The sequence below is a fragment of the Pezoporus wallicus genome, unplaced genomic scaffold (genome assembly GCF_028554395.1).
Source record: "Pezoporus wallicus isolate ANWC-B61680 ecotype Strahan unplaced genomic scaffold, APGP_CSIRO_Pwel_v1 contig_1438, whole genome shotgun sequence".
Lineage (NCBI taxonomy): Eukaryota > Metazoa > Chordata > Aves > Psittaciformes > Psittacidae > Pezoporus > Pezoporus wallicus.
Window position 1 is genome coordinate 1,318,403 of NW_026638681.1, and position 14,025 is coordinate 1,332,427.

The 14,025-nt window shown below is 38.3% G+C and overlaps 1 protein-coding gene across 1 annotated transcript in view; it reads right to left on the reverse strand.

The window, feature by feature from the left end:
* Positions 1 to 6,691: 6,691 nt before the first annotated feature.
* Positions 6,692 to 14,025, reverse strand: part of LANCL3 (LanC like family member 3) — a 31,860-nt gene continuing 24,526 nt past the window's right edge. The window contains exons 2-5 of the mRNA XM_057411846.1: positions 12,292 to 12,415; positions 10,326 to 10,523; positions 8,088 to 8,295; positions 6,692 to 6,995 (exon numbers count right to left, since the gene is read on the reverse strand). Of these exons, the coding sequence (XP_057267829.1) occupies positions 6,836 to 6,995; positions 8,088 to 8,295; positions 10,326 to 10,523; positions 12,292 to 12,415 (690 nt within the window). The 3' untranslated portion in view covers positions 6,692 to 6,835. The remainder of the gene's footprint in view (positions 6,996 to 8,087; positions 8,296 to 10,325; positions 10,524 to 12,291; positions 12,416 to 14,025) is intronic.

The window sequence follows — 14,025 nt, forward strand, 5'->3', positions numbered from 1 at the left end:
TCACGGCTGTTAAAAAGCTATAAAATCTAGTTTCTATAATAATTTGCAATACAAAACTAATACAATAAACACATTCAAAAGATCACAGTGTTTAAAACATCAGAAGAGCAGGGGTCCTGGTTTTAAACAATAAGGTGCATTTCTAAGAATCAAATCAATCTTGATTCTAAGGGTCTGTATCATATTATGGCTGTGAATGGCTATTACACTGAGAAACCAATCTAAGGTGCAGCATATACTCAAGAAATGAACACCACATGTTGGAATATATTGAATAATCAAATGTGTCACCGGCACAAGCTAAGCGTGAAATAATGCTATTTAAGTTCCCTGTACTTTTTGTTGGTATTGGCATTCATGTATATTGGGGAAAATGGGTATGAAACTGCTATCAAATAGGGCTCCGCATATGCAAACACTTGTGCTTTCCTCTTACTAGATGAACAACCCTTACTAATTCCATGGGACTCATGTAAAGTTTGTAGGCTTAGGGGCCAGAACGATGCAGTTTTGCCCCTATTTCACACCCGTGGAAGGACCTATCCTTGCATGCCTGAAATCAAGTGAAGATTCACCACTGGCATCAGCAGGTGGCATATCAGGCCCTTAAATGGGCACAGGAGGCCAAATCAGCGTTGAAAGCAGACTACTGTTACAGGAAAACTTTTGTGTGTGGTCATGGTAATGAAGACGGAAGCAGAGTTAAATTTGTGGTCATACAGCTTTTTCTTCTATAGGAAGTAAAAATAAATTCTTGAATAGGATTCGTTTTCATTATGGGATATAATTGATGTCAGGACTTCTATGTAAAATTTTCTGGGGAGTATGCATGTGCTCATGCAGTGCTGTTGCTGAATATCACTCTATTATAATTTTTATTCAAATACCATTATACCACTAGGCAGAATGGGTTTTAATTAGTTTTCTGTCATTCTAGTTGGTATTGCTGTACTTGAACTAAATGCCTTCACTATCTCTTTTGAGTCATGCAATGAATGAAGTCAAGGGAATTTCTTGTAAGTATTAAAAATAAATATGGATTTATGTATTTTCAAGCAGATTGCTATTTATAAATTGACTTTTTTTCTGAGCATGATGTAAATATTTTAAATATACATGGTACAGGACCAGCAGTGACATCAGTGACAGGACTAATTAGTCAGGAGGTTTAGTAACTCACAGGCCTAGGTCAAGAAATTGGTGCATGTTGGCTTCTTGGGATCTATTTTTTTAAACTGCCTAAACATCAGTAGAGTACATCACTTTCATTAAATGACTGGAGTAGGCAGTAGGTTCAGCTACAGGCAACTCCTTCACAGGCAGACTCTTTTCAGCATATGATGACTTTGCAATAATGGCAATGAAGTGCTGTTCAAGGCAGCAAAAAAACCTGTGCAGTGCACCCTGTAGCACTGTCTGTGCAATGAAGTGAACTGTGCTCTTCTCTTGGAAAATTCCTATTCACATCCCTAAATTGCTGTATTGGTTTTTTGGGCCCTGAGCATTTTTTGCTTATGGCTTTGAAGTATGTTCCCTCAGTAGTGCAATTTTTGGTCATTCTCTTATTTCTTTTCCATTTAGCTTTCTGCTTACTTCTTAGTCCAGGACATTTATATAAACTGAAAACCTTTCATAGAGCAATCTACGCTGTGCTCTTCGCCAGCAATTGCTCATCAGTGTAGTTCTTCATGGGAAGATTACTCTTTAAAACCTACAGGGAAATTCTTATTCTGATATACTAATCTTCATACAGATTAGAATATGCACTCCTGCCAGTGCATATTCAAGGTATGTAGATTACCGCACCTAAGATTTACCTATCAGACCTCAGAGATGCACTCTGTCCATGGATCTTACAGGTTTGAGTAACAAGGATATATTCTCAAAATGCATGCATATGCTAAAATAGGTCATTGTTTGCATAAACCATGCAATATGTTGGCAGATGCTATAACTCTATATGCAGATAACAATGTAAAAATAAAAATTTGACTGCTTATGAAAGTATCCATTTGCACATATTGCACCTGTATGTTTCTCAATATGTCAGATACCTACATTTCATTGGTTTTTTTCCACAGTATTTGAAAAATACTAATCAGTATTCTTATCATACTTTCTACATGTCCATACAATTATTATTAGAACATTAAAGTGGCATTACTTAATTTCACAGAGCGGCAAAAAGGGTAACCACTTTACTTGCATTCATTTGTGCATATTTCCCAGAACTATTTAAATGTGTATTTTGGGATGTGTAGCCATTCCACTTGGTTTTGACGGTTTTCATACAACTGAGATACTAGAGAACTGAGCATGTTCCTTGGAAAGTCTATGTTGTATTTAATGATGTAAAACATCAGTAGCAGTTGCTAGATAATGTTTTTTTTTCCTTGGCAGGTGGGAAATGGCAGAGCCAGTGAGAAGAGACCACCTGGGAGTGTAAAATAATGTAATGCAAGTAAGTGGAACATCCCTCAAGCAAAATTAATCAATCTTATTATCAACAACAAAAGACCTGGGCTGCTGCTTCAGCCTTCTGAAGTTATTCATAGGTTGAGAAATAAAGGCAGGGAAACTGAAGGAAACAATAATGCAAACAAAGCAGAAATTGAAAGCAGTGGCACAAAATGAATATGTTATTATACTGAGAAGTTGTAAGTAGCAGGAAAAAATTAAGATATATTTGTTAGAACTGTACTGTTGATGAAACTTATTGCGTCTGGCTCCATAAATCCTGAAATCACTAAATCTGGACATTACAGATCTAGTTTCCCTCAAAACTATTCCATGACAGTAATCTATGGATGACCTACCAAAAATCATGAATAGTATGTAGCTCCACAAACTGATTTGTAGTCTACAGCTTTACTCACAAACGGCACCACACAAACACAGGTACGCCACAAATAAGCACCAATACCCACAGAATGCATACTCATTGCATTAACAGCACAGAAATACTAGTATATCACTTAAATTCCTATTGCCTGCACTTAATAAACTAAACACAGTCAAGAAACTGATGTGCAAATGTGATGTAGGAACTTGTGTTTTACACTTCGAAAGAGGCTTCTCGAGTTTCCGGTAATGCAGCCTTTTGTCACAGCACCATGGCAGAATCTGTACAGAAATACACTTTTTCAGTCTGTCAGGGCCCAAATCGGGAGCAGGAGGAGAGAGCATCCTGCTGACAATGTCTAATAAAGGTTGATCGATTTCTCAAAGCAGTAAAGGGGGAACACAAAGGACCTGATGTTTTTTCATTGCACTGAAAAGTGCTGATGGCTCTGCTCAGGTTACTTTCCTGTCAATGTCTTAAAGGTTGCAATAGCATGTATGTTACAGCATACATACTATACAAAGGAAGAAAAGCAGGTAGACAATTAAGAGGACGAAGAGGGTGGAAAAAAACTTGCTCATTTAATGACTGGCATTTTCAGAAGAGCCCTGGGGTATGTTTACGCTGTGTTCAGCAGCTGTGGCTACAGCATGTCTAGTAGCCACCTTAACCCAGCTAGGTCAGGTGAGAAAAGCCATGAAGCTCAAACTGCCATGTCTGATGAAACAGATGAATAATTATGTTCCAAGATTTTTACAAGTTGTATCCCATGAGACTTTATGTTACTGTAACTGATCTTAATTATCAGTAAACAAAGTTTGCATGCTGCCCTTGATGAAGTCAGTGCTGAAGTTGCATGACTTACAGATGTGTTTAGGACCTAAATTTTGAAAACTGGGTGGTTGCATGGGTTTTCTCATTGCTGAATGGCCTGACTCTTACTCAGGTAACTATTTTCTTTCTCAAATGAAGCCAAGCACATGGCTTCATATACGAAGCATGGTTGCAGGTACAGAAGATTTGTTTGGTGTGTGCTGTTGGAACACAACACAGAGCAGATTATAGTCTCATCTGAATGTAAATCAGAAGGAATATTTTCTACAAAGAGACACAGAGGGGAAACCACTTAGAAAACTGACACTGAGTTTTTAATGTATATTTCCTACCATTTATGAAGAATTACATTAAAAGACAAACGGAAACATGGCCATTGGAAGTTAAGCATAATAAAATTGAGTGATTTCATGTACTGTTATTATGGTAAATTTTAACATATATGTGGTATATGTTACAGTATCAGCATTAATGACTTGGTCAAGATCTAAGTTACTGTGCTGATTTATTGTGCTCTAGGTTTACTGAGGTTTTGGCAAAGATTTTCTTCAAGCATCTCCTGAGAAATAACTAACTGGAAACAATTAAATGTCGTGGCCCACTGATAATTAAAAAGTAGGCACTGAGTACAAAATCAAAAGGTCATGATTACTGTTCTGATAATGTAGATTCTGTTAAGGCTTAATTCTGCGGTTGGCTGTGTTTTTTGAGGGTGTACTTATCGAAATGCTAGATGTTTTTGTTTTATGTTTGTATCTCTAAATAAAAGGATTGGCAATATATGCAGATTGCAACAGCTTGAGTTTAGATCATGGCAAAAGCTAGTTCTCTGTTTTACAATAAGATAGGATACGGTTACAGTAGCTATTGAAAAGCTATAGCACAAATATTGTTTGTTACATGTTTTAACTGAGTGACATTACCCCCCAGTAAAAATTGAGACTGAAAAGCTATTTAGCACAGGGGAAAAGTGGATAGGCCCAGTTTTACCTTCCTTAAACGTTTTTTTAAAACGATTCCAGTTATGAAATATATGAGACACATGCATTACAGGAAGCAACTAGATAAAAATCCTAATGGATTTACAATCTCCACTACTGACAATTGACTTTGATCTAACAGGAGCACTTCAGCATGGCTGGGCAGAGCATGTGCACATCTCCATTGACTTTTTGATTTAGCCTCACATGTATACCTCCCTGTGAAATTGTCGGGTTTTGGGTAGCTGCTGTACTTGTTGCTGGGGCTGGTGTAGCTCCTATGTGTACACATATTGCTGCTCAGAGTAACAAAGTGACATTAATGGCTTGCTAAGAAGACCTTTTATCCCACAAATAAGTAAACACATAGCAACTCTACACTGAATTTTAACATTTCCATTCACCAAAAAAATCCCTAAATTCTTGACAAACTGATACTGAGCTGCATTGCTTTATTCACTAATGAAATATGGTTACTTCTTTGACTTACTAATTAGAGCTGCACAGTGCAAGACAAAATAGAAGTTGTAATCTGCAGCTCATAATAATGCAAGACATCTCATTAAAATACGTGGCAAGATTAGGAATGAGATTACTCTGTTAAAATGTGGAAGGATTGTCAGACCTGGCTCCAACGTACAGCCTGATCAAGGACTACCAAAATTAAATGGGAACTTTATCCACTAGCGGTTAAAAATAAAAGAATTGTAATATCCTCCAGCTGAGAATGCAGGAAGAGAGACTGCATTGTTTGGCAGTGCATGCATGATAAATTTTTCACCCTAATTCCACTTTTCGACATCCTGGTCTTCCCAATCTGTCTTTAAAGGTAATTGCATTACATTAGTCCCATAAAAATAAATAAATATTAAATATATTTTAAATACAGATATTGATTTTATAGGTTTTAGTACAAATCTATGTGTTTTCTTTAGTTTTCAAGTACCATGTCATATATATAATACATATAAAACAGCATATAATTGCAACTTTAAGTGCTAGTGCAACTAGTATTGAGCAACCCGTTTATTTCTATAGCTGCAGATTATCTGGGCATACACATTATTTTGTTAACCAGGAAAAGAATAAAATTTGAAATTTATTATTGGGGGGGGTTTAAGATCAGTATGCCACCCAAGGTTTGCATTCAGTTTGCAGGGATTGTAATGAACAATGCATCAGGGAAAACAAATTTTCCATTCTCTAAAATATGTGTGTTATTGATCAGGAATGCCGCTGTAAGTACGTAATTTTTAAAGGAAGTTTTTTGTACCACTGAACAATACTTATCTAGTAATGTTGTACCATGAAGAGAGCATCTGCCTGCTCTATCTTTGCTATAGAACTTTTCAATCCAAGTCTTTTCAATGCTCCATTCATCTTCCCTGTGACAGGGAAAGTATTGACAAGAAGTGACACAGTTACAGTGAATCAGTTAGGAGACCAGCTCCTCATGATGACTGAGCTCTGCAAGGAAGGGTCACATTAAGTTCTCATTTACACACATGAAACCCCACTAGCTGAAATGAACCTGTGAAACTGCAGGCTAAATATATAGCTATCTACATAAACATCATTATACGCACATGAAGACAAAAGAGCTCCAGGATACAGGTATTTCTAATACATGTTACTAGAACTAGTAGACGTGGTTTAGGTAAAAAATCCCAGATTTTGCCCTTGTGCAGTGTAGTGACATGTCTGTGACACCCTCTCCAATAAGTGCATTGCTGCATGAAGTTTTTTGCAAGTCTCTTTTTAAAACCTACTGGATGCATCACTGCTTCTTCTTTGCATATCCCTGTAATTCTATCTTGCCTTTTTTTTTTTTTTTTAAACCCAGTGTAACCACCAAGTTAAGAATTTGAGAATGCCCCTTTCTCTCTCACTTGAGTAATTAGATTTTGCTTCTTACTACAGTGAAATATCTACCACATTAGATTCAGTCACTTCCCCCCCCCCCCCCCCTTTTTGTTTTCACTATCCTATTTTTTTTTGACCACACACTTCCCTCCCAAAGCCCCAGTGTAGTTTCTTTCACCTGACTCCCAGCTATGTTAAGGCTAGCATTAGTGGTACCACTGGCTTGTTCTGTAAATAGCCTGTCTTGACAAATAAGTGAAACTGCAGGTGTCCTCTCCCATCCCCACGAGGATGTGGCCCTCGAGAATGTTGCTCTCTAGACAAAGACACTGAAGAGAGGAAACTCGGCTTGGTTGGGTTGCAGCAAGTCAGTCAGGAAACACACAGTTCCTGAGAAACCTTCATACAGACTATATACACTTTCTAATGCCCGGGAACCAGCCTTAAATTCTTCTGTAAATAAGAATTCTGCAAACCTAGGAGAAAAAGAAAAAAAGAAAAGGCTTGTTATTATTTTATGTCCCTCTAAGTCTACTTACTTGTTGCTTGAATGCATCATTTTAATAACATTCAATGATTAAAAAAAATAGAATGTTTGTTATTTAATCTTACCTGCAAATTTTAAACTATCCAATTTCCACATTAAACAGATCTAGAAGAGACAAACCTTTTCAATCTGTATGTGTGCTGTGCTTAAGAGCTATAAGCTTTTTCTGATTTCTGTAAGATATCCTTAAACACACTTGTAAATAACTTTTATCTCAATTGTTATTTCAGCAGGATGCAAGCAGTGTTTCACATTGAGGCACCAAATTCTGTAATGCTGAAATAACTACACAAATAAGATGTTCTCACTTCAAAGCAGACGGCTGAAAATAAATCACCCTAATGACTACACAACTTCCCCTCATTAGTCTATGCTGTCAGTAACAAACATTGAATACTGTAAGTTGCAGAAAGACAATTAAAGATAATTGCAGTACTGTGACAATTTTCAGTGGACCATACTTGCTTGCATCAGGACAAAATGGAATTAGCCCCACTAGCTAAGCTGAACAGCACAATGTCAAACTGGCTATGGGAATGATAAATTCAAAAACTGTAAAGTAACAGCAAAGCAGTTCTTATACTTGTTTTCCATTACTTTCCATGAGTAATAAGGGATAGTGTTAAATGTTCTGAAAATCATAAAAAATTACATTTTGCTCTCCTCCTGGACACAGGTACACAGCTTGGCTGCTTTCTGACCTCATGTCAGAATGAGACCTGGATGCAAACCACTGCTACCTATCTACCCCAGTTCCCTTCAAAGGAGCACAGGCTCTCAGGAAGGGAGGGAGGGAACCCCAGCAGAACCTGATGCTTCTCCTGCAGCAGGCAGCCTGGAGGCAGGACTGCAGGGCCCTCTGCAGAGTGTGCCTGCCCCACAGCTCGTAAGTAGAATTGAACCTGAGGCTTAAACATTCAGGTTACATCTAGGGGTGGTGATCAAAGTCTCTGCACAGCTTTATAAATGTTCCTGAAACTTTGCAGTATTACCCTGAATCCAGAAAGGTTGGAATTCTAACCTTTGTGCCCTGTATATGTATTTTGAGTTTCCAGTGAGCCTATAGAGCAGCAGGAACACATAAGCACTACCAGCCACTCCATGACATATTCCAGGTCCCTTCTTCAACAGGCCTTTCTGCCAAGTTAGCTCTCCACAGCGGATACAAGTGTCCAGATATTGAGGCTTCTTGGAAACCAGGTAAGCTTTGGCAAACAGGTATGCAATGCCTAGGAAAATAGCAGTGAGATTGTCTTTTGTAACAAGTAGGCCAAGAGCTTTGTAGAACACATAAGAAAATAAAGATTAATACACTTAAAAACTGCAGTCTCATGCTCTGCACTTGTCAGTGTTACATATCTATTTGCTACATATGGAGGGGAGAGTATCTGGTATGCTAAAAAGCATATAAGCGTATGTTAAGATGTACTTATCCACCCCATGTGACACAACCATCTTCAGTCTTTTCAATGCATTACTGAATTTCAGGGTTTACTCTAACATTCCCAGTCTTGTAACAATTTAGAACAGTAGTTATATTTTTGCCTTTAATACAGTAAACTCTTAGTGCTATCTTCTATTGGTTTCAAATCTCCATACACCTCACCTGCTTACACTGACACAAGGATGGGCAAGATAATTTCCTACATTGGTAACAGATAATTTTTTATCAAATGAGAAAAAGAACCTTTTTTTGTTTTGTTTTTTTTTTTAAAGTGGAGCCATGCTGCTTTATTCTATTTATAAATAGTTATACATACTAACTTCTGTTAAAAAAAAAAACCCAAAACAAAGCACCAACCAACCAAACAACCTGGCTTATTTTTAGAGGGGATTTGAATAAATTAACTATAATTTTTAACAGAGCACTGCACAGCTCAGTTCATGGTAACCTTCAAAGAATGCATATGACACATAACCAAATCAAGCGCCTGAGGAAATGTTTAGAACAGCTTACTTGTGGTCTGAATATAATATACACTGAAGTAGCTGAAAAGTGGTCTTGTAAGCTACATGTGTATTATTACCCAAAACTAGTGATGTGATACAGGATCTTCTGGGGAAGAATTATACTGATTCATGCATTTGCATGTCTCCAAATGTCCCCTAAAGTAACTTCTTTATGTGCTTTAGGATTTTGTCTCTTTGGGCAAGTCTCACTGCATACATCTCCACTAACAGCTAAACCCAAGTCAAAAGCTACTCTTAAGATGCTGAAACAAAGATGGCATCTTCCTTGCAGCCTCCACCACTAGGCCAGCCATCCTGCAGAAGTAAATTTTTTCCTTTTAAAAGTAAAAAAGGTTTGTTAAACAAAAGCTGGCTTTACTTCATTAGAGTGTGGGAGCAAGAAGTTTGTTCCTTAACCATGACAGCAAAAAGATAAAGCATCAGCAGAAAGCACATTTAGGGGATGTTAATTATAACGTACTTTTTGTAATTTAAATAGAACACCTTTAAAAGTAATGTATCAGTATTCACGGATGTTCTTTAATAAAAGTAAGGTTTTTTGTAACCTTGCAGGTTCATATTACCAAGCCAACATGTCCAGTTAGCAATAAAATTTTGCCTAGGGGTAAAAAGGCTATTTCAATATATAGCATTACTTATCAAAATTGCTAAGGTATAGGATTAGATTCTGAACTGACAGACATAAGCCTTACCTCATGAACCCAAACTAAGGATTGATTCTCTTTATCTCTGAGAAGGATTTTTATATGGGTAACCTTGGGAAAAAAAGGCTTTTTTGCTAGTACAAACTCCCCTTCACATTAAAATACTTTGGTCAAATTTATGTCTTATCCATGTAGTAAGTGCAGCTTAAACTTTGATTCTGATGAGGGGGGAAAAGCTATTCTGAAGGCCTTCCCAGAACTCACTGATGTGTCTATATCAATGTTCTTTTGCACGCTATTTCTGTGCCTACCCATACGCTGTCTTTTGACTCAGCTGAACCAGTCTTTGAGATCTGATAATGAAAGGGAGGAAGAGCAGAAAAAACACAGTTCAGGATCACCAGAATTCTTTCAGCTGTGATCACCTATGCTTTTAAGGCAGAAAATACACTTATTTTCCCAGCTGCTTCAGCAATAACTGAAAAACTCTTAACCGGAGAAAAGGCCTGAATATTTTCCCTGCATATCATAAAACATCAAAATTGGTCAAATTTAACCAGGACTATCTTTTATATGGAATCACCTAACATTGAAAAACAATGTGATTAGCATTTGGCTATTCATAGCATCAATGGGAAATGAACCTGGAGCTCCATGACACCAGTGCACAAGCTCATTCTCCCGCTCGATTGTCTCTCCCAGCTCAGGAGGCCAGTTGCTATTCTGTTCTTGGTCCATAAGAAAATCAACGCTCTGCCACACAAGTTCCTGATCTGCTGGCTGCAGGTACTCATAATAGGAAAGTAACATCTGAAGGATTGATGAAAGCCCATGAGCTGCACCTGTAAAGAATAGAAACAGTCAAATTAGAGGGTACGTTTAGATCCTACCTCCACCTCACAGCAACCTTCCCTTGGGACTGATATCCTTGTCAAGTGCATGGCTCTTTCATCTTCTTTATGTCTATTACAGTAGTGCTTGGAATAAAAGCTTTCTAAGTGCAAGACACTTTGTTACTCCTTTCATTTCCAGTTTCCCTACCTATGCAAAAATAGGTACAATTTTTTTTTGCTCTCACTCTCATATTTAAAGAAGAGATTCAGAGCAGCCCTGTGGAGAAAGACTTGGGGGTGCTGGTCAAAGAGAAAATGAACATTAGCAGGCAGTGTGCACTTGCAGCTCAGAAAGCCAACCATATCCTGGCCTGCATCAAAAGGAGCATGACCAGCAGGTCGAAGGAGGTGATCCTGCCCCTCTACTCTGCTGTCATGAGACCTCACTTGGAGTATTGTGTACAGTTCTGGTGTCCTCAACATAAAAAGGACATGGAACTGTTGGAACAAGTCCAGAGGAGGGCCACGAGGATGATCAGGGGACTGGAGCACCTCCCGTATGAAGACAGGCTGAGAAAGTTGAGGCTGTTCAGCCTGGAGAAGGCTGTGTGGAGACCTCCTAGCAGCCTTCCAGTATCTGAAAGTGGCCTATAGGGATGCTGGGGAGGGACTCTTCATCAGGGACTGTAGTGACAGGACAAGGGGTAACGGGTTAAAACTTAAACAGGGGAAGTTTAGATTGGATATAAGGAGGAAATTCTTTCCTGTTATGGTGGTGAGGCACTGGAATGGGTTGCCCAGGGAGGTTGTGAATGCTCCATCCCTGGCAGCGTTCAAGGCCAGGTTGGATGAAGCCTTGGGTGAGACGGTTTAGTGTGAGGTGTCCCTGCCCATGGCAGGGGGGCTGGAACTAGATGATCTTAATGTCCTTTCCAACCCTAACTATTCTATGATTCTATATGACTGAAACTCCATGTGCAAAGATAAATTGAACCTAAACTGAATACTATTTCAAGATATTATTCTTCTTGACAAACTACTGAATCTATACCATTATTTTGAAGTCTTTGTTGAACCCAAACTGATACTGGACCGTAAATGGTATTCCCAGTTGCTGACAGACAGTATCAGTCAGCTAAAACATAAATTTCAGTGCAAGAATTGTCTGCCAGGTCTGTGGAGCAGCACCACTCTGACTTCTCCCCTACCAGAGAACTCACTAAGATCTCAAATCAATCTTACACTTTCTGCAGTGGGATATTGTGCCTTGAGGACCCCACTAGGGATCTGCTCAGTGATCTTTCACCACTGCTTCAGATGAGCTCCAACTAAGCTGCTTGGGATGGGTAGGAGCTGATCATAACCTTGAGTTCCACTACTACAGCCAAAAATGCTCTGCAAGTCCCCGCTTGGCAACAAGAGCTTACAAATAACATCACAGAATCATACCCTGAAAGCTCTCTCTGGTAACCTTCTGTACACAGGCATGGTCACCACACCTCTCACGGCCTCCGTCCGACAAGGGCATATTTACCCTTAAAATAAGCTGCTGCCTGCTGCTCCCCTGGTGTGGCATAGGTATCCCAGCCTTCTCCAGTGCTAGCCAGCATCAGTACTTACTTCCAGCTCCTTAGTCCCAGTTAGCAGTTTTAGGAGTTTAGATGGCCCCAAATCCGGAAAAATCCCATACTGTATGTTTGACATATTTCTGAAACGTCGACTGGCTCAGCATCTATGCACAGCATCAGTTTCAAAGTACACTGTGTGTTTTACTCACCAAGGTACTCTGTTCCATAGTATGAATACATGAGTGGGAATGGTTTCCGCTTCTTCACTGCATACTGCTTTCCCGATTCTAGTATGGCCAGGCAAATTGATTTTATTTGTGCTGGGGTCAGTACCTGAACAGAAAGATCAAACCAAACATCAAGTCCATTATAATAATTTTATTTTTAGACATTTTTTAGGACTCTGCTTTTTTGCTGGTTCACAAGACAAGGTACTGCCTTTAATCTTATAAGCATGCCATAATGTGTATCATTATTAAGAGTTTCTTACCTTAAACAGTAAATTTACATAATGTTTCTTAAAAATAGAGTTTCATCCTGTCTCAGGAAAGCGAATGCCACACCTTTAGCTGTATAGAGGAGGTGAAAAGAGGCTCACTAAGAGCTCCTGCCTTGCCTTCCCAGAGATCCATCAGTCTGATGGAAGCTGGCAACAAGCAGCAGGCAAGCTACAGAACAACAATCTCCAGAGTGGAAAAGAGACCTAGAGAAGTAACTGCTACAGGCATATAGGAACAGATTTTTCTGCAGACAGAAAAGAGAATGCAAGGAAGAGGGTACTAAATTTTACTGAAAATCACGACTACCTATGTGGGTTTAGAAACATCTTAGTAGAACAATCAGGCCTTCTTATTTCAAGAAAATGCTCAGAAAAATGAAGTGCAAGACAGGTTTCTATGAAGGCAGGCTAACTAGGTTTCTAAGACTTTATTATCATGAACAGGTCAACACGGACTTTAAGTCATTTCTTAGGACTTTAATGCAGTCCTAAGAAATGACTAATGCCTTACTCTTAGTGGTGTCAAATGTAAGTAAGACTTGCAAATAGTATATTTCACCAGAAAAGAACTTTTCCAAGTTACTGACCTAAAGAATTCAGACAGGAATTGGTTTTACAGGGTTTAATTACAGCTTTAATTATATGCAATTCACTACAGTCACTGGCAATTTCCTCTGTGTCAACCACATCTGAACATTACTGACCAATACCTAGGTCATTTAAATCATTTAGCTGAAGTAGGGTTTTGGCTTTAGGCGAAAGCCTGTATGGCAGCTGTACTTTGCAAAAATATATTTCAACTTTTGAAAAGAGAACTGAGAAAGGAAAAAAGCAAAATGAAGCAGAAGAAAAAAAAAATATGTAGAAATAGGCTTGACAAGATAAATAGTAATCCTAAAACTAACTGGAATATCAAGGTAATGTATTTAAAATGTTTCTGAAAACATTTGGTTTTGCTGTAATTTGTGTTATAATAAGATTTGCAATTACTTCTTCAAGTTTAAATGATTCTGTTAGCATTAAGTATGGAGTCAACATCTGTTATAAACCATATTGTCTCATTTGGCATGTAAAAGATGCTATGGATAATTAGTATCACTTAGAACTTGACTGAAAACTAATGGCTGAAAAATCTTGTTTGTCTATCTTACTTTCCTCCCTGTTAACAAGACATTTTATTACAGCTGCTTCAAATGCCTATGATATTTGTATAACCTGGAGAACAGCCTACTTCTGATCTTGATTACTGATCTTTAATGTTACTGCAGTAGAAGTAAATAAGCCTTTAACATCTGGAGACTTCACTCATTTCCAGTAATTTTTAAATGAATATTTTCAGCTTCAATGAATTTAAAGAAAGAATTTAATTCCTAAGCAAATGAGAGCGGAGACACAATGAGAGGCGGTGCATTCTCTCCAGAGCTCTTATTCTACCACCTTGCAG